Source organism: Spodoptera frugiperda, chromosome 2 (assembly GCF_023101765.2).
Source record: "Spodoptera frugiperda isolate SF20-4 chromosome 2, AGI-APGP_CSIRO_Sfru_2.0, whole genome shotgun sequence".
NCBI classification, from domain to species: Eukaryota; Metazoa; Arthropoda; class Insecta; order Lepidoptera; family Noctuidae; genus Spodoptera; species Spodoptera frugiperda.
The window spans coordinates 8473130-8497103 of NC_064213.1; the positions used below are offsets into that span (position 1 = coordinate 8473130).

At 35.9% G+C, this 23974-nt stretch overlaps 7 protein-coding genes and 1 long non-coding RNA gene across 13 annotated transcripts in view; 3 read left to right on the plus strand and 5 right to left on the minus strand.

Moving 5' to 3' along the window:
- Nucleotides 1–7663, plus strand: part of LOC118268755 (serine/threonine-protein kinase unc-51) — a 30919-nt gene extending 23256 nt beyond the window's left edge. The window contains exons 7-17 of one of the 4 annotated variants that reach the window (XM_035583391.2): nucleotides 269–361; nucleotides 812–982; nucleotides 3827–4035; nucleotides 4318–4431; nucleotides 4940–5057; nucleotides 5175–5365; nucleotides 5445–5562; nucleotides 5639–5767; nucleotides 6056–6174; nucleotides 6358–6496; nucleotides 6596–7663. In XM_035583391.2, coding sequence (XP_035439284.2) covers nucleotides 269–361; nucleotides 812–982; nucleotides 3827–4035; nucleotides 4318–4431; nucleotides 4940–5057; nucleotides 5175–5365; nucleotides 5445–5562; nucleotides 5639–5767; nucleotides 6056–6174; nucleotides 6358–6496; nucleotides 6596–6681 — 1487 coding nt within the window. In that variant the 3' untranslated portion in view covers nucleotides 6682–7663. The remainder of the gene's footprint in view (nucleotides 1–268; nucleotides 362–811; nucleotides 983–3826; nucleotides 4036–4317; nucleotides 4432–4939; nucleotides 5058–5174; nucleotides 5366–5444; nucleotides 5563–5638; nucleotides 5768–6055; nucleotides 6175–6357; nucleotides 6497–6595) is intronic. The other 3 variants (XM_035583392.2, XM_035583394.2, XM_035583395.2) reach the window with 3 other exon arrangements.
- The window catches only part of LOC118268763 (carboxypeptidase M), a 70943-nt gene extending 58892 nt beyond the window's left edge, over nucleotides 1–12051 (minus strand). Inside the window, exon 1 of the mRNA XM_050698570.1 lies at nucleotides 12039–12051. The gene's annotated coding sequence lies outside the window, so the exon portion shown is untranslated. The remainder of the gene's footprint in view (nucleotides 1–12038) is intronic.
- On the minus strand, nucleotides 7771–10544 carry LOC118268758 (THO complex subunit 5 homolog). The gene is made up of 5 exons (XM_035583399.2): nucleotides 10271–10544; nucleotides 10026–10163; nucleotides 9635–9925; nucleotides 9157–9496; nucleotides 7771–9011 (listed from the first exon to the last, which is right to left on the minus strand). Exons 1-5 carry the CDS (start codon nucleotides 10364–10366, stop codon nucleotides 7801–7803), a joined length of 2076 nt encoding a protein of 691 aa, XP_035439292.2. The 5' UTR covers nucleotides 10367–10544; the 3' UTR covers nucleotides 7771–7800.
- On the plus strand, nucleotides 10965–12226 carry LOC118268800 (uncharacterized). The gene is made up of 2 exons (XM_035583469.2): nucleotides 10965–11220; nucleotides 11643–12226. Exons 1-2 carry the CDS (start codon nucleotides 11080–11082, stop codon nucleotides 11769–11771), a joined length of 270 nt encoding a protein of 89 aa, XP_035439362.2. The 5' UTR covers nucleotides 10965–11079; the 3' UTR covers nucleotides 11772–12226.
- Nucleotides 12227–13143: 917 nt separating this feature from the next.
- Nucleotides 13144–16525, minus strand: LOC118268781 (uncharacterized). Of its 2 annotated transcripts, none has more exons than XM_035583445.2 (5): nucleotides 16153–16525; nucleotides 15774–15924; nucleotides 15343–15485; nucleotides 15066–15251; nucleotides 13144–13413 (listed from the first exon to the last, which is right to left on the minus strand). In XM_035583445.2, exons 1-5 carry the CDS (start codon nucleotides 16343–16345, stop codon nucleotides 13232–13234), a joined length of 855 nt encoding a protein of 284 aa, XP_035439338.1. In that variant the 5' UTR covers nucleotides 16346–16525; the 3' UTR covers nucleotides 13144–13231. The 2 variants fall into 2 exon arrangements, with proteins under 2 accessions (XP_035439338.1, XP_050554598.1); XM_050698641.1 differs by lacking the exon at nucleotides 13144–13413 and adding an exon at nucleotides 14013–14355.
- Nucleotides 16526–17617: 1092 nt separating this feature from the next.
- On the minus strand, nucleotides 17618–21064 carry LOC118269470 (enolase). 2 transcript variants are annotated; one of them, XM_035584596.2, is made up of 8 exons: nucleotides 20915–21064; nucleotides 20437–20509; nucleotides 19830–20024; nucleotides 19126–19378; nucleotides 18770–18966; nucleotides 18435–18683; nucleotides 18200–18351; nucleotides 17618–18115 (listed from the first exon to the last, which is right to left on the minus strand). In XM_035584596.2, the coding sequence occupies exons 2-8, from the start codon at nucleotides 20506–20508 to the stop codon at nucleotides 17932–17934; spliced, it is 1302 nt and encodes a 433-aa protein (XP_035440489.1). In that variant the 5' UTR covers nucleotide 20509; nucleotides 20915–21064; the 3' UTR covers nucleotides 17618–17931. The 2 variants fall into 2 exon arrangements, with proteins under 2 accessions (XP_035440489.1, XP_035440488.1); XM_035584595.2 differs by lacking the exon at nucleotides 20915–21064 and adding an exon at nucleotides 20610–20838 and having other exon boundaries at nucleotides 20437–20533.
- Nucleotides 21065–21301: 237 nt separating this feature from the next.
- On the plus strand, nucleotides 21302–22456 carry LOC118269471 (PRKR-interacting protein 1 homolog). The gene is made up of 3 exons (XM_035584597.2): nucleotides 21302–21489; nucleotides 21576–21755; nucleotides 22147–22456. Exons 1-3 carry the CDS (start codon nucleotides 21391–21393, stop codon nucleotides 22402–22404), a joined length of 537 nt encoding a protein of 178 aa, XP_035440490.1. The 5' UTR covers nucleotides 21302–21390; the 3' UTR covers nucleotides 22405–22456.
- On the minus strand, nucleotides 22451–23554 carry LOC118269474 (uncharacterized). The gene is made up of 2 exons (XR_004783118.2): nucleotides 23156–23554; nucleotides 22451–22757 (listed from the first exon to the last, which is right to left on the minus strand). It is a non-coding gene; the product is annotated as an uncharacterized LOC118269474 (long non-coding RNA).
- Nucleotides 23555–23974: the final 420 nt, after the last annotated feature.

Consider the following 23974-nt stretch of genomic DNA (forward strand, 5'->3'; position numbering starts at 1 on the left):
TGAGTTTAATTGTAATGTTATCTCTACACGCATTATGATTGAATTGATCTAGTTTACTGTATCGAACTCATTAAATTGACGTTAATATATAGTTTATAGCTAAACAAACATCGTCAATGATATCACTTCATTTAAACATAAACACAACTAGCTCCTAGTCCATGAATTTTTGAACTATTTATGTAGGCACCAGATGTATCTATGTAAATATATACACAGTCACACTACAAGGCTCGTCACGGTGTATGAAGTTATTCATATTGTTCAGGTTTGGACTCGGATCTGCCCGACATTTTGGAGAGCGATCTCGAGGGTCGACCCGATACTAACTGTTACCTAGAGGAGTCATGGGAAAGTCAGGGTACATCCTCACTTATTAAATTCGCTTTAATTGTGCATGGGTTGGGGGTGGCGCATATTTTTCTAATCTGACCAATAAGAAGAGGGTTGTGCTGTGTCGACAATAGTTCTCTAACCAAACATTTAGTGTCATTGAAAGGCATGTCATTAAACCAAAATTGCATATGCATTGCAAACAGTCTGATTGACCATTATGCTTCACAAGAGTACTACTGACGACCGGCCACCGTCGACAGACACCCGACAGTTCAAAATCTCAAGGACTATGGTATCACTTGCAATTAATCATAATCACCGCTTGCCACTAATATTTAAAGCTTGGGGTTTAAAGTTTACTATGTAATATAATGTTCTATTACTTTTTATGTACAAACTGTCAATGTATTGCATGAGTTGCACTTGGCGTGTTGATGTTGTGGTAAGAGGTGTGTAATTGAGTGGGTGTGTGCAGGAGTGAGCGTGCCCCCTTCCGTGGCGGGCCCGGGTGGGTCGGGCGCAGTGGGCTCGGCGGGCCCTAGCGCGGCGGCGCGACCTTCCTCCGCGCCGCGCAGCTCCAACCCACCACAAGCGCAGGCGCTACCCACTCTTCAGACGTACAAGAAATCACAGCCGACATCCTCCGGTAAGCAACGATAGTCTTAAGTATCATATTGAGCTCCAGTAAAAAGTTCCGACGATACCTACGCGAAAATCAATTTTCTAAAATTAATATATCTATAACATTATCGTCTTTACTGTAGTGTAATTTTCAACAATTATTATGTAATTTTGGAACGAAATGATATGTCAACGTACTTCAAATGAGATTTGTTTCACTCTGCACTCCATGTGTAAAATGATTTGTAAAACAACGTGGTCATTTACATAATATGCTATTTACGCCGTGAATTAAACTTGAGTTAAAAACAAATGACATTGTTGAGCAAGCGGTCCGTAACACAATGAAATCATTTCCGTTTTATTCATTGCTTTATGAAGGATAAAAAATATGTAGCTATACTTATGTCTGTTTATATTTTTACTTTACAGTAAACATCAATTTTATTTTTAAATTCCTATCTAATTTCTAAAAATACGGTTAATATACGATTTTAACATAATTAAAATGTCCACAAAATAAATAATAATTAATTGGGAACAATGAATACACTTCTTATTACTTGTTAGGGAAGCGCAATACAAAGAATCTTATTCATGATATTTCGCCTTCACCCAATAGGTTAACTTAAGTGCGGAAGAAAAAGAAGGAACAATGGACAATATTCATTACAACGCCTATAACTATTCATGTAGGTACTAATTAAATCCCGAGGGAACTGATAAATAAAATACATAATATTTAGGGTAATATATACAGCGATATGTAAATAAATAGGGCAAGTCGGAAAGGAACCTTGCTTCTTGATTCCTTCAGAATTTAAACTATAATTATTATCAATGAATGAACGTGTATCACGATTATGATCTACGATTTACGAGGAATGGAACTAGACAGATTATGGACAAAAATAAGTTAGAATTAGTGACGACGTGACGTCTCGGTGTCGCATCTTTTTCTATAATTATTATCTAATGAATTAGGATTTTAATTGTTCTTAAAGAACTATCAGTTGTTTATGTATCTACTACCCATTGTCCAAGCGTTTAGAGCCGGTGCTTGTTTTTTTTACTCATGCCAATACATTGCGACATTATTCTCTCTTTAACCGACTTCATAAGAAGGAGGTTCTCATTTTGACCTCTATGTATGTATATATGTTTGTGCGCCATTATCTCACGTTTTGCTGAACAAATTTTGATGCTGTTTTCATGTTTGATGAAAATCGGTTGATAAAGTATGGGCGGTGAAAGTAACGTAAGCGGGAGATTAACCGAAGGTCTGAAATTTGAAAATGTTTTATTTCTTAAAAACTAATAACTCGTTCAAACCAATTTTCGTTGTTAGTTTCCATTGAAATCTACAGCATATATTTTTTTTCAGTTTTCTCACTCTCTTATTTTAAAAGTTAGAGGGGAGGGATACACATTTTTCCACTTTGGAAGCGTCTCTTTCAAACGATTTTGACTAGGAACCTTATGGTCTTTTTTAAAATTCCATTCACGGATATGTAAGCTGAAAAAATATTTCTTTACCTATAAAAAGTATAAAATAAAAAATTAAATTAAAAATTTAAAAAACCCCCGACACAAAAACTTAATTTCCCTTTAAAAAGTAAAAAATAATACAAAGAAACCTAATCTTAAAAAATACGTCGCGTTGGGGGACCGCATGAATACGGACTGCACACCGCCGCCGCCGCTGTATTCCTATTTTCTGCGTTATAGTTAAGTACTTAAACATCAATTTACTTTAATGTGATACTAATGAAAAAATCGTAGAGAAGAAAGAAATAATTAGGAGCGGTCCCCCAACGCGACGTATTTTTTAAGATTCTTCTTTACGTCTAAATAATTAATTAAATGCTTTAAATACAAACAAGAATATTATGTAAGACTAAAAAAGATTATCGTTATCTTGCAGTGTCACTAATGATTACATTATATTAAAAGTGATCGTTTTATCAACATCAATAATACGCTACTGGACGGTTTCAGATAATAAGTAACGCTGGTTCACATTTGGTACCTAACTACTTATATTATTTACTCAGATTAATGTACAACTCATGACGTTTATGTAACATGTTTCGGAGTCACGTGGCGCTTACCACCTTTCGTGACAACGCTTATAACATTTCCGACTACACTTGAGCAAATATTAAAGAAATATCTCTAATAGCATTGCAACGGTTCAAATATTAACAAAGTAGATCATTGTTCTCCGAGTAAACAAATTTGATAACCCTCACTAACCTGCCCTTGGGCACCTAGAGCCGGTATCAAGTTTATTGTAATGTAAATGCAATAATTTATTGTCTGTTCCGCCATTATGAGTAAAGTTAATGCACCCATTTAAGTGTTGCTATGAAGTTATCAGCAGCTTGCTGCTGCAGATACTGATTGTCCCACATTTGGAATACAAGTAGTCTTTAAACAAGCTTTCTAAGTAATAGTTTCTGAAGAGGTGTTTGTTTTAAATAGTGTCTATTTTCTAACGTGAACTATTTTCAGTTTAACGACAGCAAGTTTATCTGGGGACAGATTAGTAATATATTACCCGCTGGGCTATTGGTTCGCGTCAATAACAACGGGGTCAGTAGTTCACTGGGCTAAACCTGATTCTAATTAAAGTTGAAGTTGGACCAAGTCCGGGTCACTATGCGCTGATGCGTTGTTACTATTCATACTAAACTACTCATGGTTCAATTCTAGAGGAGTTCATCCAAATTTTGGCATTTTTAGGTAATAATTATGAAATTAAAACGAAGTATCTTTATTGCAATTTGGTATCCCTATACCTATTGATGTGTATTATGTGTATAGCAAATTGATACAATCGTGTTAATGAAAATGATTGTGCTTTCAGCCGAGTCGTCAGACACGACCTGGGCGGGCGAGGACGACTTCGTGCTGGTGGAGGCGACGGAGAGCGGGTCAGCGGAGTACTCGGGCGCGTCGTCCGGCTCCGAGGCGGCGCCGCGGCCGCGCTCGCTGGCGCTGGCCGGCGCGCCGCCGTCCGCGCCCGCGCCCACCGCGCACGTCTACACCGCGCCGCCGCCCGTCACCGTCAACAGGGTACTCTACTCTCATTTTCAAAGCTAATAATAATGCTATGCATTTCACTGCAATGTTTGCAGCTCTAAAATTCTACATACGAGCTACAAGAGCGAGCTATAAAATTAAATAATTAAATAATTACATAACAGGCTAAGAAACCCAAGTGTATAGTCGATGTAGAATTATTTAGGTAATCATTCCACTAATGCCATGCGCTAACAATATGTTGTTTTTAATTTCGTATTCGTCAACATTCAACTTTAACATTCTGTGTGTCTACAATAGAAGTGTCCATTCCAGAATCCACTCGCCGTAACATCTAACAATAACGTACCACGATCACAACCCATCGACGTGCTTCGATCGAACTACAGCCGTAACGCCACCAACATCGGCTCCCTTTCACCACCCACTGTAAGTATTCATTGCACTCATTGTAATATTTATATGAAGTATTGTATAGAAATACCTCTCAAACTATATTCAGAAGGTAACATAGCTATTTCTTTGCTTATATCAAGCCTTTGAGCACAGAACCACAATAATTAATGACACGTGTTTACATACAATTAGCGTTGGGAGCAGCTACACGTTATCTTTTGTCCCGCTAAACCGTTACGTATCGTTTACTTAACATAATGTAATACCTATTACCTACCATGCATGTTGGAAGTGTGAATAATTTTCCACTTACTCAATATTATTTATTATATTCCTTGTATATGAGATAGTAACAAAATATGTATTCACACAAGTGTTTCAATATAATAAATTATGTAAATATCTGTGTTGCTATTTGTTTCCACTTATGAATAATTAAGGAATGTCAGAAATTTAATCTGAGTTTGTTACTAAGGTGTTTAGAGTAACAATAAGTGTGCATCGTTGTAGCAATATAGGCAATTGTTTGTAACTCCCGCAGGTTCCGTTCACGATGACGCCGCCGTCGACCCGGCGCCGCAGCAGTAACTCTGGCAGCTCGCCGCCTCCCTCGTTGTGGCAAGTCTCTCCCACCAACGCCAGCCCGCTGCGCAGATCAGGTTATTGCTCTTTCTCAATTTATATACTTTCCTTTTTGTCTTATATAAAATTCGTACGATCATAGGATGCATTCCCAAGTGCTCAGAATGATAGAGAATGATAATGACAAAGTGTAGTGTGGTACACAGGGTCGTCTCCGCCGGTGTCGCTGGCGCTGAAGGCGAGTGGCGAGCTGACGGGCGGCGGCGGCGCCAGCTCGCCCAAGCGGCAGGCGTTACCCGACGCGTTACTGCGCGGCATCAAGCTACACCAGCCGCCCGACCCGCCCGTCTACATACCTAACTTGCAGGAGGAGACCATCCTTGCCGTGAGTATTACTTACGCGTCGCTAAAATAAGGTCACTAAAAATAGAAACCATTTTAAATGATGCTTATGTAACTCTCAGGAGGAGCACAGCAAAGTATTCTCTCAGCTGAACTTCGTGTTGATGTTGGCGGAACTGCTGTCGGATCTGGCCGTGTCGTGCGGCGCGCCCATCGCCGCGCTCATGGACGTCTCAGACGGTATGTACTTAGTGTATGGTAGGGCGCGGCACGTAGAGCGCTGTGTGTGGCAGAGAGTGACGATGATGTGTTGCAGAGCGCTGCAACGCGCGCGTGCGGCTGGGGCTGCTGGTGCAGGCCATGCAGGCGCTGGCGGCCGGCCTGCGTCTGGCCGCCGCGCACTACCGCGCGCGCACGCTGCAGCCCACGCCGCAAGTCAGGAACGGTACGTACCACCGCCACTCGTCTCATTTACCCATCACGCTACGTACTACTCGATACGACGACGATTTTAAGTCTCATTCAAAAGATTCGCTAGAGCTATTGCCCGATCCCGAGCTACGGACGATCTAAGGGGTTACAGGGGTTCCGGCTCAATACAGGAGTAGGAACGGGATGGTTTGTAGTCAGTAAGAGTCTGACATTCCCTCGCGCCTCACCCGGGGGGAGAAGTCATTACATAATTTGCCCCCTTAAAAACCCTCGATAGTTATTGTCTTACTTTATGTTTTAGTTGTATCCCTCATGAACGGAAAATACAAGTGGATTGTTAATGAATCGAGGAGGCTCCATGAGGCCGGAGTTACCCCTGCTGTCTGCGACAAAATTCTCTACGAGCATGCGATTGAACTGGTATGTACTTTTTTCTTTATTAACAGTGTTCCGATGACCAAAAAACATTTGATGAAAAATAGCTTGTTTCAAAATATGATTATGTATGTCCATGTAAGAAAATAAATGAATCAAATAATGGTAATTTATTATTGATGAAATGTAGGATTTTATGTAATTAAATATACATTATATTATGTTTAGTGTCAAATGGCGGCCATCGAGGAGTTGTTTGGCGATATGAAGGAGTGTGAGCGCCGCTACATGTCGGCGCAAGTATTGCTGCACTCGCTCGTCCAGCGCCATCCCTTGCACCCGCAGCATCGCACCACGCTCTCCAAATGTCAGTATCGCTACCACAGAATACTACCGCTACTCGTAATTATTACTTCAGTCACGCCTACAGATCAATTCATACCTATATTTGTACTTTTCCTTACAGACCGAGACGCCGTGCAACGACGACTGAACTGCCTCAAGGGGCCTCGTAAAATAATGGATGTTAAACTTGAGGCCGGGATCTCATAATGCAACGCGCGACTCAGGCGTAGGAGTAAGCGGACGTGATGCAACATGAAAAGTGATTTTATTTTGTTCTCAAAAAATGACTCGGTGAGAAACGAAATACTGTATAATCAAAAAATGTATAAAAATAAAAAGTGAATTATCAATTAAAATCATTGTATACAATCGTTTAGCAATGACAAAAAATGAATATTACAATAAATCGCAATAGTGAATTATATTTTTTATATTCAGTACATTTCACAAAGTTCTTAGTAGATATTATTAGAATTATGTTCTATACCTTATTTAGCACGGCAAAACGCAAAACTAAAGTTTAATAGATACTTATTTACCCACTATGAATTACATCTAGTTTAGGATGTCTGCTTACCTAAATGAGGTATAGTAAAATAAAAAGATGATTCAATAAACGCTTTGAAATGAATATAAATATAATATTATATAGTTTCATAGATGTGTGTCTAGAATTCCTTTAAAATAAAAATGGTTGTATCATTTAGTGAGGTTTGAAATTTTAGTACTAAGCACTTTTCACTTGAAGTAGCAAACTGTTCTACATAAATAATAAGAAATATACGAGTTATTTTTTCCAGTCATCTACATTTTAGTGAAATAAATAGGCATAAGATAGAAAACGTAGTATTGTTTCGAATTAAGTCTCATTAACGTTTTATTATTACCAACTTGTAGTTGATCATGTAAAATGAAAATTATGAAGTAATTATGTCTCGGTATAAATATAATGCTATAGAGATCTCATTGACGACCAATAACAATATTATGGCATTTTTAGGCTAAGCTACGAAATATGATTTGAAAGTATTTTCCTCATAATGAAGATTGTATGATTGAATGAATTTTAGTATATTTTACTCTCCTTGTTTATTTTGCCCATATTGTGATCCTGAAATGTATTTTCTCCTCTCAAAATGTCTACTGCTTTACTGAAATAAGAATAAAGACTGTTGTATTATAAAATTAATTTGTTTTGTTTTAATAAATCTTATTTGTAACATTACTACCAATTACTATTATTTCTAAATATTGGTTATGAAGCCTTATGAAAATCAACAAAAAAAAAGTCACACACACACATCTAAGTTATTTATTTATTTCGAATCAATACTGCACAAAGACTCCATTACCCTGTTTGAGAAATTTGTAAGGTTTCAGTCTATTACGTCCTCGCACTGGACAAAACATTACTTTATCTGGTGGAAACTCTGAAGAGCCTGTAGTCTCAAGTAGTATATCTAGGCACGTCAGTAATTTGGTTATTTGTACAGAAAGTGTATGCTGCTTTTTATCTTCTGAACCCAAATCTGTGTTGATAAATCTTTCAATATCTCTAATGTCATCATTTATGCCAGCATGGTGGGTTCCGTTCCAGTGCAGAGTGAGGGAAAACATTGGCGCCTTCCGAGGATAGTCACTACGCAGAGCTACCAATGCCACTAACTTTGCAGATTGTCGCGTTATTATTGCTCTGTACAACAAATCATTAGGATTAACCAGTCCCTCTGCAATTAAAAATGATGTTGAAGGTGACTGACTATACTCAGGCCAACCAACTGACTGCCATTGTGTCAACGAGCCTGACAACCGTATTGGACATGGAAAATCTCCTTTCACTGGTAGAATTTTTCCAGATTCTAAATCCTGCAATTCTTTCATCAACTCAACTCTCGATTTCAATCGTTTTTTTAGCGTCAGAATGAAATTTTCTACTGTACTAACACTGAGACTTGGACAAAGATTATTATTTTTATTAATCTTTTGATCTTCAGTTATAGTAGCCATAAAATCTAAACCACACATCCGTTGAGCCCAAATGTAAGGCTTTCCAAGTTCTGAGATGAAATACTGGAAGTCTTCACTGATGCCAGCAGCATTCAACAAATAAGATGTGGCAGGGTGAGGAGAGTCACAGCCTGTGTCTCCTGGATACAACTCATTCAATATGCAATGACCATTCAAAACATCAGCTGCTGATACACCTGTTATAGGTTTTGGCAAAGAAACAGTAAACTTGACCACAACTATTTTCAAGTGAAGCAGGTATGAGAAGATTAAATTCAAAGCAGTTCCATCTTGTACTTTGACAGACACTTGCACATTCAAAGGATGTTTTTTCAGAACCTCCTTCTTCTTAGCTTCGGCTTTCTCTTCCTTGGATATCTTGGCATTTCTATGGTGGCGCTTCTTTTTTTCTCTCTGATCATCTTCATTGTTTTCTTGGTCAGAATCAGAATCATTAGATGCTACAAGATCACTATCCACATTATTCAGTTGTTCTAGCCTTCTTGCTTCATCCTCATCTCCAGAAATGCCTGCAAAGTCACAAGAAGATTGTTAAATAATAAAAAAAAAAAACTCAAGCAGGTTAATAAAAACAGATAGCTGAAATTGAATCAAAATATTGATTGTGTTCTAAAATTAAAATAATTAAATATAAATAAATGATTTAACACTTACTAACTGCTACTGAATTGGAGCCCAGAGCATCAGAGTATGCACTGGTATTTGCAAATAGAAGGAATAGAGGCGATGGCAGTAAGGATGCTGCTCTAGCTTCATCCCTTTTATCATCGAGTCTGAGAGCTAAACATTCTTGCAGGGGCTTGGTAGATTTCAGGACATCTCTTAAATGAGGTACCAAAGCATCAAGTCTAGAGCGTGCAGCTGCTATAGCTGCAGCAACTCTCTCCTTAGACGATATCAATTCATTACAGGCTGCAGATAATTCGCGACGCTGGCGCAGTTCCCATTCCAATCTAGCGAGTTGAAGTTGATGCTCATCAGTTTTAGTCAGATCCTAAAATCACGATAAAAATATTTTAATCAAACGGCATTCATAGTTTCATGATGCATAAAAAATATATATTAATAGTCAAGCCATTATTCCATTTTATATTATTGCACATCCATATTAATAGTGATTGTTAATACTTACTGGTCGAGATATTTCTGCAGGAGCATTTGCAAAAAAGTCTTCAAGTGAAACAAGTTCTATTTCTTCATCTTTAGATTTAAATTGCAAGCACTTAGTGACTTCTTTGTTGAGGTGATCAGCTTCATACAACAAATTTTGCAAGAGCAAGTGGGTGGAGTCAACCCTCTGTTTCTCCTTGTGTAGAGCATCACGACCTGCCCTTGTTCGAACCTTCTCCAAACGGTTCAACTTCTTCAATGCAACCAAGTTTAAAGAAGCTTCAATTCTCTTGGCATTAATTTTTTCTCTGGCCTAAAAGAAAAAACGTAAATATTATATTATATGCCAATGCTAAATGAAAATATTTTTGTTAGAGATGTGTGAGAATAAATATTAAAATACCATACTTTACCTCATCTGTGTCTTTGGTTTTCAATTCTGATATTTCAGCAAACAAATGTCTTATATCTTGGCAAATCTTCTTAAAGAGCGTGGCATCTTTTTCAGCAGGACGTAGTTGGGCTTCTGATTCTTCAAATTCTACCACCCGCTGTAACAAAAAAAATATAAAATCAGTATCACATATAAAAAGGTTAAAAGGTCCATTATTATAGACCTTTTAAGAATGTATCCTTTTTCAAACAGTAAAATGTTAACCTTATAAATATCAACTGGCACTGGCTTAGAAGTATCACTCGACGAACTCGTGTTAATTTTGCGGCGCTTTTTCGCCGATACGTCTTCTTTTCCCATGTTTTTATAAATGCACGTCTTACTAAGTTATGGGATTTGTAAGTTTAATTGTAAATCACTTAATTCACTTATTGTAAAGATTTAGTCAAGAAATAAATGCCTGACGCTTGCAGACAGAGCCCAAATCACCACAACAGCACAAAAGTCATTGCAAACCGTGCAAACGTCAAATGTCAACTACCACAAACAATAATTAAAGAGGTTGAGGTAGAGATATCAGATAAGTCTTTTACTGAATGTTCCTTGAATAGAAGGAGAATTACGGGATTTTGGCTCTTCCAAAATGATGAATAATATATGATATTTTTTTTAAATGTTGATATAGATAGATAGATGCAAACAATAGGTACGTTTCGTGGATGTCTAGGATTCTCTATCTACATTGTTATGTCTGTTACATTGCGTGTAATACACTATTCTAGATCTAGATATGACTGTGACTAACAACAATATGTACTGATCTTGCCCCTACCACCAGGCAACCAAGATTTCAGCAGTATCCAAGACAAGACCAAAAGCCCAATATTTTGACCCAAAACCAGTTACACACTTGCACTGTCTTCGTAAAAAATTATGAATCAAACCAAAGATATTGTATATTCTGTATTCTCTTTGGACATTAAACATCTGACTGTCAAACTACAGCCGAAAAAATAAAAATTTTATTCTAAAAATTAAAATACTTTTGGCTAAGTCCCTTAGTTGATATCATAATGGTACGAGTTACTCCAGTTCTTGCTCGTATTCCCGTTATAAAATTTCGTAAGGGTGGATTAGGTGGTGCATCGAGACCCGCCGCTGCAGCTGCACCAGCAAGCGCTGCACCATCTGCATCTGCAGCACCTGCAGCCGCGGTAGGCATTTAACATTTTACTAGCATGTTACCTACACGTTTTATATTTAGGTATATAACTGGAAAGGCTTTACTGGGTTCTTGTCACATACCATAAAAGCTTTTATTGGCATCCAGTTACTTGTAGCTTTTTCTTATTAGAATTTACCAACCTATACTTCAGACAAAAAGACAATCATTTATATTCTGATCTGACCCTTAGATTTCCTTGCATAATGTTTAGACACAATTATGTAAGTAGTGAAACTAGTAGATACTAGTTGCTGCGAAGTTAACGCATCAGGAAGACTGTATTAAATGTTTTTAACTTATTATAAATTAGGTAAAGTTCAGCTTACTATTACAAATAGTAATTAATATTTAGTCTAATCCTGTAGTAATTGACATATTCCTGATTGTAAAACATATTTTATATTTTTTTAGCCAGCCCAAATGCAGCCAAAGGCAGCTATGAGTACATCCGTGCCAGACATAGATCTGCCTCTCCGCTACAGAAGGCAACCTCTATCAGATGAAGAAATTGCTTACATCAACGGCGGAGGAATTGTTTAGTCCTTCAACTTAAAATATAGTAGATGCAGTTTTCAATAGTAGAACTTGGTTAATAATATAGTTATTATTATCTTAGTATTTTTCTAAATTAAAGTTTATAAAACATACAAATGTGCTTTGGATTAGAAGATAATGGAATATGTGTGATGTAAAATCCTTAGTCTGATTATACATATAGTAAGACTAAAAATATAGCTTAGAAATCATATCTAAGCTAAATTTTAACTTCTAAATAGAAAAAAATAATTTTACAATTTTTCCCATCACCTTATATCACACTATACTAAAATGATAAAATATTAACAAAAAATTTCTTCAGCTTAGATAGAGATTAATTATTGTAAGTGGCTTACTCAAAGCAAACAACATAGTTGGATCTATGTATATTTATTTTTATGCATTGATATGTTACTATTTATTAAAATTATACTTTGAATAAGTTGCTCACTTGAAAACCTGTTTTCACAAGCCAGACCCTCCTAGTCAAAGTAAATCAAAGAGAATATGTACATGATGATTAAATGTTCCTTAATATTGCAGAGTGAAACTGAAACCCAACGTAAAGAGGCACCTGTAACAATGGGAATAATACGAGTTCCGAAAGGTGTTCTGCTTGATTGTGGCGCTAATAAAAAGGAAGTTATATCGCTAAACATTGTTTTACAAAAATGTACTAAATAGTAATAACTGGAACACCCAACCCTGGAATCTGGAAGAACTTAATCTGTCGACAAATCTAAAAGTCAATTGATGGACACTGTGACGAAAAATACAACTGAATTTCGTCACCTTCGAGAGAAACATGCTCAAATATTTTAACTTATAATATCTCATAAGCTAGTGCAATCTTGTACCAAATGAAGGGAAATCAAATCAAGAATAGGTATATGTTATCAAATATAAAACTTCAAAAAGTCGTGAAACAAATAAAAGACTTTAAACATCGAAGTAATGTTGAGATTTTATGCTATGGTGCGTCTCGTGCGCAGCTCTCGAGCAACTCTCAAATCGTTCGCAAACATATCGCGATACAAATTAGTACCTCTCAGAAACCCGGGGGCGTGTACTTAATTAGTATAAAATTGTGGATTGGTGCCTGCGGTTTTTTAGCGCCGGTGTAAGGACCACTGACACCCCGGGCGAAAATATTGTGGCGCCCACTTGAGGGAAGCAATATCAAGTGTTAGTTTTTTGCGGATCCCATCGGCGGCGGCATCGGCGCCCCCCCGAATTTGTCGCCCTGGGCCATCGGCCCATCACGCCCCCTAACGACGGCACTGGTGGTGGTGAATAAACTATTTATGTTTTAAAAAATAATTTATAGCAATTATTGAACTAATGTAAAAAGTATACATAAATAAAATATGTTAAGTGCTGTTCATAAATTCGTTTATTATTTAGGAGTATAGTCAGTGTACAAAATATAAATAAGATACAGTAAAGATATAAATAGACATGCCCTAATAATACCGAACATTGAGTTTTTCGTTTTGGATGGCCCACATCTGTGTAGCCGGCCCATTGTAAGCGACATCGCTATTAACCTCGAACTTTATTATGCCAAATTTAGCAAATTTATTTTTCCACTGTTGTGTCTGGGGTAGGCGAAGTAGAGCATTTGTTATTGCTTTTTTTGTCTCGTCTGAAACAAATACTTTCATAAGTCGACCCTCAAGTTGACAGGATTAGTAGTATAAGTGCAACTATGGATAGATACCGAAACATAAGCATTCTACAGATATCAGAACTCAGCTTTTCGTATCCAATAATTCCCAGAGCATAGGGCGCCCGCGTCCCATACTAAGTTTGCCTCTAAAGTGATTCAGTTATGTCTATGAAACTTACCTATTAGATAAACTAGGTAGTTACCATTGATCACATAAGATAGTAGGTACCTATTGCATCTTATAGTAGGATTTTAAACCAATTGCCTCATTGATTGCTTGTGACTGAATAGAAACAAGCATAGCTGCCTAAAACTACCATACGACCTTATATATATGTTACGGTAAATCTGATTAATTGAAAATTATTAATAATTTTACAAAATTATAAATAATAATCACACGTTTTGGTAAATGTGAATAATCGATTGGAATTTATTACTTTTTGTAGTGATTATTTGATTGATTTTATAATAATTCACGACACATATTGGTGAAAGTAATAAAATAAATATAAACCCAATGTTTTTTGACCAGCAACTATTTAGTTATAATATTAAACACCGTCTTACGATTATATTAATTAGAAATCACACAAACAAGGTTACTTGTACTTGCTTTAAACCGAAAGGACAACAAATTCACAGATTCTGAACTAGAATATTAAATAGTGTCCTTCCCCTTCTACATGTATCTGGGCTCGCTGTCGTTGCAGCGGTAAGTCCCTTGTTTGAGGAGTGGCTAGAGAGACGCCACGGCGTCCTCACCTACCGCCTGATGCAGGTGCTTACCGAACATGGGAGTTTGGGTAGGTTCCTGTTTCTGATTGGGCGGGAGGAAAAGCACGGGTGTCATCACTGCGAGGACCGCCCGGAGGACACGAAACAATTATTGTTTCATTAACAACATCAACACGAATCCTAAAAGCAATCACCAATAATCATATTTGGTTTGCCTGTATATCTTCTGTAGCACCTATAAATGCATCAAATTAAAATTTAAAAGTATTGTCATAGAATTCAACAAATATTTGTTGTACAAGTACAATACTATATTGCCGTTTAAATTGAAATTAAAATAACATCTTGGCCACTTATTACATTTATCATTACTAGGGTAAAATTATTAATAATAACCGACAAATGTGATTAATTTATCACTTTTATCTTGAGTTTCGGTAATTATTAATAATAGTAGATAATTATTAATAATTTTCAATTATTCACTCTTACCGTAACATATATACGACAAATCGAACCTTTGGTTCGATTTCAATAGCATTAAGTTTGGAACTTATTACGGGAGGCGAGAGATACGATATTTAGGGCGCTTTTCCACCAAAGATGTGCTATGGTACGTTGCTGTGGATACGTTTGGCTTTTATCAATCATATTCATTGGTACACATAGCATAGCACTGGTGGAAACCGACTCAGCTAAGCTGGATCCTCAAGATATAGTATACTATATAATATAGTACGGTTGGCAACCCTACATAGTAAGTGTCTAGTGGAAAAGCACCCTTATGGGTAAATATCGGGTTATCTCGCATTTGCACATGACATATACATTGTATATGTGACGATAACAGCAGGTAGGTACTTAGGTATTTAATAAGAAAATACACTCACCACTTAGTTTAGCATTTACCACGATAGGATATGGTGGCAATCGACCTAAAGTTTCCAGGGTTATAATATCTTTGCCACCATCGTACATGAACTTTTTTGAAAAAAGTAGAGTTGTAGAATCAACTGCAGCCCATTCTGCTTGTTTAGAGAGCACCATCTGAGCCGACGACAAATGTGATCCAGATCCTGAATAATACGATAATTTGAAATTAACATAGGAATGTATCACAGATTTTACTATATGTACTTCATAAATAAGATAAGAATTTCACAGTACTCAGCAGAGATCCGAAAAATGAAGCATTTTCGCCTTTTCCTTTCAAAGTTTTCAGTACAATTTTACTTCCACTCAGAGATTCCTCGTCGCTGTAGGCAAATGTACAACCGCGAAGATCCAGTAACGTATTTACGTTATGAGCCCTGTTATAATAAAACCGTACTTATTATAAGCAAGTATTTAAATAAAACAATATTAACAGTTTGGCAGCTAATTGTAGAATAATAGAAGACGCTTTCTTATCACGAGTCAATGACATGCTGATAACATTTTATCTATCGTGTTGTGTATTTATTTCAATGGAAGCAAAGTTCGTAAATCGTTTTTGTTATTTCGAATAAGCAGATACCTACGATAAATAAGGCAATTCTTTCTTACTGAACTGAACTGAATAGTTATTTTTTTAAATTAGTTAAATTGCCGATTCTTACTTCTTATCACGGTGTATAATGATATCAGAAAAATATCCTGGTTTATTTTCCACATTCATCTGGTGAGCGAAAACTGGTGTTACTGGTAGCAATTCAATGTTAACGTTTCTATTTTCCCGCAGTTTCATATATGAGGACGCTGTCATGAACGCTGAAATTTTAATGTAAATTCTAGTTAGACATGATATAGGTTTAAGAAACTAGGTTACTGCCTAGGTACTTTTAACAAGGGTAACAAGTTTGTTATTTGTACGACCTCTTAATCGCCACAGAGCTATCACATCGTTTGAGCGAAAGTTTGTAAGGTGGGTAGGTAGCTAACATGTAAAAATTAAGACCAATACAGTTTTATTATGCTATGTATGTAAAGTTATCTTACCCAAATCCACTCTATTAGTGGAAAATGGATCAGGACGATCCGGTAATGGTCCTGGGCTTCTGCTTTCATATTGTAAAGTAGTATAACAACCCAACGCTTCTTCTAGTAACTCCAGTATCAATTCGTAAAGTTGAACCGGATGCGTTGGACACATATATGTCACAACGCGCAATTCTTGTTTGTTTTGAGACATTGTGTGGAAAGTAGCTCACAAAACCAATGTAACAACTAGACTAAACTCCGGTAAACGTATTCAGCTTATTAAAGAGATTATAATGAGCTCATTTGTTTGTTTTGAGCATTACATTAATAGCTTGGTTGTTTGTTATCGTAAAAACACGATAAACGCTGCACGCTCCGATCATGTACCCACTGTCTATTATAGATTCTTTGGTAAACCTGCCACAGAAATCAGAATTACGTCACGAGCACGCCACGCTCGCGTGTTTACAGGTTATTCGATTAGTCAAGCGGGCAGCGGACGAGCAGAGCTATGTAGTTGTCGTATGTTTCAATAAAGTGCTATTGAAAATACTAGCTTAGAAATACATTATGAACTACAAGTTTTAGCACCTACAACTATAAAATAAAAAAAATACTCACTATATCGTATTTTATGAAGAGGGTTTAGAACTAGGTTCTAATAGGGCTCACCGAAGAAGGAACTACTATATTACTCTATTTGTCGAATGACGAAGGTGGATATGTACTTGGCAATTTAAAATATAGATAGGTACAAGGTGTTTTCTCTGAGTTGACTATGTAAGTATCACATAGTTAGTGATCTATAAAGTAGTTATTCAAATCAAATTAAATCATTTGCAGAATAAATTATACGTCGGTAATAATGTTTAGGTAGTACTAATAGATATTCTACCTTTGAGTTTTCCGCATATATTATGTAGTACCATTACAAAAATTAACCAATGTCAGTTATTTTCCCTATGGATAATCTACCTAGTTATTGCTCCGCATTAAAATAAATTTGGATTTATTACTAACAACTATTTTTACTAACAAAAAGATGGTCCCCACTTCAGTTTGGTATGATTTTTTTTTTCTTATACCATGTACCTAGTAACATCAAGCAAGTTCAAACTCATCAAGATTTACATCAGTCAATAAAATTGTTGACAATTTATTTACTGGTAAAAACAGCATTCATTTTAGTTACACACACTTTACTAATCAGGGAATTAAATCTTTACGGTCGTTTTTTTTTTCATGTACAGACAGCAGTTATTATGTTATTCAGGTAAGAAAAAAAAAATTTGGTGTCAAACAGTATCTTATATCACACTTGTATGATTTACAATGAAATGGAGCCCACATCTCTTACAAGCAGTGGACAGTTCAGTTGCCAGCCAATGGTTACTGACATCTCTTCTAGTATGAAAAATATCTTGTCTGATTGTACATGTTATTTGTTACCCGTTTTCAACGCCATTTAGTAATAAAATACACATTACAATAACATTATTATTTATTTATTGAACATCAATATCAATTAATTTTAAAAATAAATCTTAAAATTTAAATAAATAGCATCATACATCCGACACTAGTACATACACTACAGCCAGTAATCTCTTATAAATAAAGTTCTTTTGAAAAATGTGTGCATTATTCCTGTTGTCACATCTACATAACATGTATTATTACTACAGGGGATTAAAATGCTGTGTAATGTGAAGAGCATATCCATTTTCAGTCATTGCAGTTTGACAGCAATTATATAACTTATATTCTATGAATATACTCCTTTACACTAAGGTAAAATTAAACAGGCCTGCGGAAGTTCTTGCCAGCGTATTTGGCGGCGCCTCCGAGTTCCTCTTCAATACGGAGGATCTGGTTGTACTTGGCAAGACGTTCAGAGCGGCAGGGCGCACCAGTCTTGATCTGACCGGTAGACAGACCGACTACGAGATCAGCAATGAAAGTGTCTTCAGTCTCTCCAGACCTAAAGAGAAATTAAATTGGTGAAATATGCAATTTCATTATGTATCCATTTCATTGTATAATTGATATAAAAAATTGCACAAACCTGTGGGAAACCATGGTGCCCCATCCATTTTTCTTGGCCAGCAAGTGAGCATCAATGGACTCAGTGACACTGCCAATTTGGTTCACCTTCAAGAGCAAGCAGTTGCAAGCTTTCTTCTCGACGGCGGTAGCAATACGCTTAGGGTTTGTTACCTATAAAATAAGTCAATGTGATTGTTAGTCAGCTTAGAATAATTATTCGAATTTTAATTTCGAAAAGCTTTAAAAATACTTACAGTAAGATCATCTCCGACAATTTGGATGGGTGTGCGGGAAGTGAGGCTGGTCCATGCCGCCCAGTCGTCTTGGTCGAAGGGATCCTCGATAGACACCATAGGGAAGTCTTTGATGAAGTCAAGGTATACCTCAGCTAACTTCTCAGACGACAGATAGTCAGCAGGGTTGGACTTAGGGTTCTTGAAGTCAAGGTCATAGGTGCCATTCTTGAAGAATTCAGAGGCAGCTACATCCATTCCAATTTCAATCTGATAAGATAAATACAGTTAGATTAGTTAATATGGCTGATACCAGCTTATAATGCAAATAAAAAAAAAGACAACCAATTACATACCTTGCCAGTGTATCCAGCCTGCTGGATGGCATCCTGGATAAGGAAAAGAGCATCTTTGTTGTTCTGGATGTTGGGGGCAAATCCACCCTCATCACCCACAGCAGTAGAGTCAAGACCGAACTTCTCCTTGATGATCTTCTTCAGGTAGTGGTACACTTCTGAACCCATGCGCATAGCCTCACTGAATGAGGTAGCACCTGAAGAAGGAAACATACTGTGTTATTTAAAACCGTTCAAATTCTACAACCAAATACAATATAATATCTGAAATTATTTCCATAGATAAGCAGCACATTATTGGACTAAATAATAAAAAAAATGCAGTACAGAAAATGTATTAAAAAATTTGTATTAACCTGTGGGCAGGATCATGAACTCCTGCATGGCGAGCTTGTTGCCGGCATGGGAGCCTCCGTTGATGACGTTGAATGCTGGTACTGGGAGTACAATGTCAGCATTTCCAGCCAAGTCAGCCAAGTGTTTGTATAGGGGCACTCCCTTCTTTGCAGCTCCAGCCTTGGCAACTGCCAAGGATACACCGAGGATGGCATTGGCACCCAACTTTGACTTGTTTTCAGTGCCATCCAGCTTCAGCATGAAGTCGTCAATCTGTTAAGCAATTAATTGATCATTTAAGTATTCCATAATTTTACTCCATAAGGATGTTAATCACACTATTGTGACCCGTTTTTTTAAAGAGCATAAAAATATTCAGTTTTTGCATACAACACTAAAAAGTTATTTTTGTAAATATTGTTTTTTATGTATTTGCTTATTTTCTGATAACTCATATTGAAGGGTTATCTATCAGAAATGTTTGTTTAAAATGCTGATTTACATCATATATTTGTGGGTGTGGTGCCACTGATTTTAAATTATTGAAAAAATGAACAAGAGAGAATTTTCAAAGGATTTTGAAAAAGCATTTATTTCTGCTGACTTATGTGCATAGTATTTTCTATATGTATTTATTATGATTTATTACAAATATTGTCCTTGATTTGACTGTTAAGGTCAAAGTGAAGGTTAAAACAATAATATTGTAATCTTTGCAACATACCTCCTTCTGCTGTGTGACTTCAAAGGTTTGTTTGAGAAGTTCAGGAGCAATGATGTCATTGATGTTCTTGATGGCAGTGAGGACACCCTTGCCATGGTACTCTCCCTTAACATTGTCTCTGAGCTCCAAAGCCTCATGGACACCAGTGGATGCACCAGATGGTACAGCCGCACGGAATAGGCCTAACTCTGTTACCTACATCAACAATTATCAGTTATTAGTAACCAGTTAATTCTTTTGCCAGATGTTGATAATGGTCATATAATAATTCTAATAAGTATATTTTTAGAATTACTTGTCCAGTTGGAATTTTTGCCAGCTAATTGGAAAAAATGGGTGGCAAAATTAATCTGGTAATTACAAATAATAATAAAATATTTCTGCAAAGAACTTTCAAAATATAAGGCGGATTGAGGGGGCCATTTAAGTATTATTCAGCCTACTAAATAAAAAATAAATACTGGCGTTAATTACAACATTTTTTAAGAATATTCTGATTAATACTTCAAAATAGATAAGAGGTACAAGATGTATTCACAAAAACATTGTTCAGCACGTAAATTCATGATCTTATTAAATAATATTTAAAGTTTTAGTAAATACACACCAGATCAACCTCCACGGTGGGGTTGCCACGGGAGTCGAAGATTTGACGGGCCTTGATTGACTTGATCGGCATTCTGGACATGAAAACAAATAAACTCCTGTTTAGAGTAAGTAATATTGGTCTTAACTTCATTAATTCTTGCACTATACGTCACTAACACTATCATTACCTACCCCAACTTGTTCATCAAAGGTGGCAAGGTCAACTATAGGTTGAGTTAGTTAAGTACAGCAACCGTGGACAAAATTAATAAAACAAAATGCAGAAAAAAGGAAACCTTGTAAAATAATATTAATAAGAGATAAATAAGAAAAAAGACAATTATGCAAAAACACCTGACGTATGCACAGTTAACAAAAATTAAGATAATCTAAAAACTGACTTATATAAGATTTATTGTAAAATGCACTGTATTAGTTGAATATACTAGTAAAACTAAAGCTATTTTATAACTTTCAGTAAGAAAATGCATACTCACTTGAATATGATTCCGTAATTTCAGCACTCCAATGAAAACCTAAATGCACAAAATTCGCCGGATCCGCCGGAAAGTACCTACTGTCGCAAAGTAGCTTTGTCCTTCACAAGGTGAAACTAGAGGGGAAACAACGGAGATTTCCGAGAAAACTAAACGTAACAGACTGTGAAAAGAAGAAAGTTTCACGTTTTTATAAAACTTTTTTTTATAAAAACTTTCTTGAATCCAAGTAAAATCACTCCTGCATGGTTTAGTCATACATGGTTCTGCTCCCAGAATAAACAGCAAAAAACATAAAATAGTTAGTCGTTATTAACAAACTACTATTTACGGTTTTTCAATGAATAAATAATGACGTTGACTTTAAATTGACATGTGTCAAGTGTGTCAAATTTTTGGAGTTATCAAACTTATCAAAGCAACCAAGCAAGAATTTTGTTTATTTGTTTCCAATATTCTAAAACTTCTTGTCTAAAATGAGTGATTCAGATGATAAATCTGAGAAGAAACCCATTGTAATAAAAAATGCAACTGATTTACAACGACTTAAGTTAGAAAAACTAATGAAAAATCCCGTATGTATACTAATAAATTTGTTATTGAAAGGATAAACATTTAACATTGGTTTTTAGTTGTATTTACATGACTTTATTGGTTTCAGGATAAGCCGGTGGTAATCCCAGAACCACCGAAATCTAAATCGTTAGCTCCACCGCCAGACTTTGTCCGTAATGTAATGGGTTCTAGTGCTGGCGCTGGCTCGGGTGAATTTCACGTATACCGTCATTTAAGGCGAAAAGAATACGCAAGGCAGAAATTTATACAGGAGAAAAGTGAAAAGGTAAGGAATAACAACGTTTTGCCTGCAATTATTTTGCAAAAAGTGCAACCTGTGGTTTTCATTTAAGATAAAAATAGGATGGAATACATGGATGGTTTTTAAGAGGTTTTATATAGCTTGCCTCATTTGTTTTTTACAATTCCATCTGGTCTTTAGTACATACTTTTAATCTTGATGACCATACCATAATTTGTAATCTATTTACTTTTTTGTAACTACCTGCATTATATTTATTTATTTTACTTTTTATGCACATGAATGTGTAGGTACATAGGTGGGCTTAATGCCGATCATAGATATAAAAAGTGCTTGATTTGTACAAGAGCTTATTAAATCATAAAATATTTTTATATATCACTTGTTTATTTTAATTACCATTTTATATTTCCAGGAAAAACTTGATGACGAATATCATCAGAAAATAGAACAAAACCGGAGAGCAGCTGAGGAGAGAACAGCAAAGAAAAGAGCCAAAAGATTAAAGAAAAAGAAAATGGCTAAACTAAAAGCAAAGAAGCCAAAGACAGATAATAGCCAGAATCCTTCATCTCAGTCTGATTCCAGCGAAGAAGAGGATGATAACAAGGAACCAAATGAGATAAACACAGAAAAATCTACAGAAGTTAAATGTGATGACAATAGTTCATGATTCTACATAATAATAAGTGTCTAGTAAATAAGAAAATACATAAATGTACAAATATAAAAGTATTTTATTAAATTAACATTTGAATGTCCATTCTAAACAAATAGAGATAAAATATAATTTTTAAACATAAATTCGAATTAACAATTTGTACACAAGTAAATTCAAAGCAAACATACATTTTTTCTTAAACAGATTCTACAAACTTAACTTCACTTCCAAAAAAGTAAGGTGGTAGTGGCGGGAGTGAGGTGGTGAGGCTGTCATGCGCTGCTATCGTCTGTATGTGGTTCCAAGAGTTGGTAGTATGTACTGTACTGGTAAATTGACGAGCACACCATGGAATTACACTTAATCTGCAACAATCGGTGGGTTATTTCTGAATCATGTCATAAATTACATCAGCAGTCTTAATTATTATTTTTTTACTTTCTCACTTATTTGCATTACAATTCAAGCCATTACAGCAGAGTAGTCGCGGAATTCTGGAAAGGCTTGAAACTAGTCAATTTCCTCAACAAATAGTTGGGCAAGCCCAAACTAAAAACATTTATAGTTAATTTATGGGCATTCTTTGCCTGTCTACCAGTTTACGTAAGTGTGATGATATTATAGTTTACTTTTAGTAAATAAATATCAGGACCTTGCACTTTATTACGAAACAATAAAAAGAACAGATGAATTTACTACCTTCCCAGGCAGTATTTGAGAATTTAATTTGTGAAGATGTTTTATTAAGGTTTTCAGTACTCACCCAATCATTAATAATAAAAATGCTGTTAAAACATTGGCGATAACCAGGAACCACAATGAAAAATCTGTCATTTTTGTTTTTTGTTAATGTTTTTCACCTAAACGAAATAATGCGATGATTTCGCTGTTAAGAAATAGTGTATGTAGTTAGTTGATACATTTATTGATTGCAACGTAATAAACCTACCCACAACTTTTATTTCTTTTTCATGCAGCACTTGAAGGTCATGTTAACTTTACATTATTGTATGCCTCTACATTACAACCAAGTAGATGATCGTGGCATAAGTAGAATATGATGTATGTATTTTGTAATGTGTACATAACATTATTTCTATAAAAGTGAATGTATAACTTTTATAAAATTACATACATTCATACACAACCTCACGCCTGTCTCCCATGGGGGTAGGCAGAGGCAATGTAACGCCAATTGCCACGGTTCTTGAGAAACACACTGTTTTTAAAATTAATTGATGCAAATTCCAGAAGAACCACTCACACTCATAATCTAAATATATATAAAAATACATTTTCTGTTTACATTTAGTGCAACGTAATAAACCTACCCACAACTTTTATTTCTCATGCAGCACTTGAAGGTCAAACTCGCCTCTACATTAAACCAAGTAGATGATCCGACCGATTTGGCTTTTAAAAATTTGATTGGTGCAAAATTGAGAAGAACCACTCACAATTAAAATATATAAAAATAATTTTCTGTTTGTTAGTCTCGCTGAAACTCGAAAATGACCCGACCGATTTGGCAAATTTTTTAGTGGCCCAGGAAAGGTTTAAAAGGTGAAAAAAAAATCTTGAG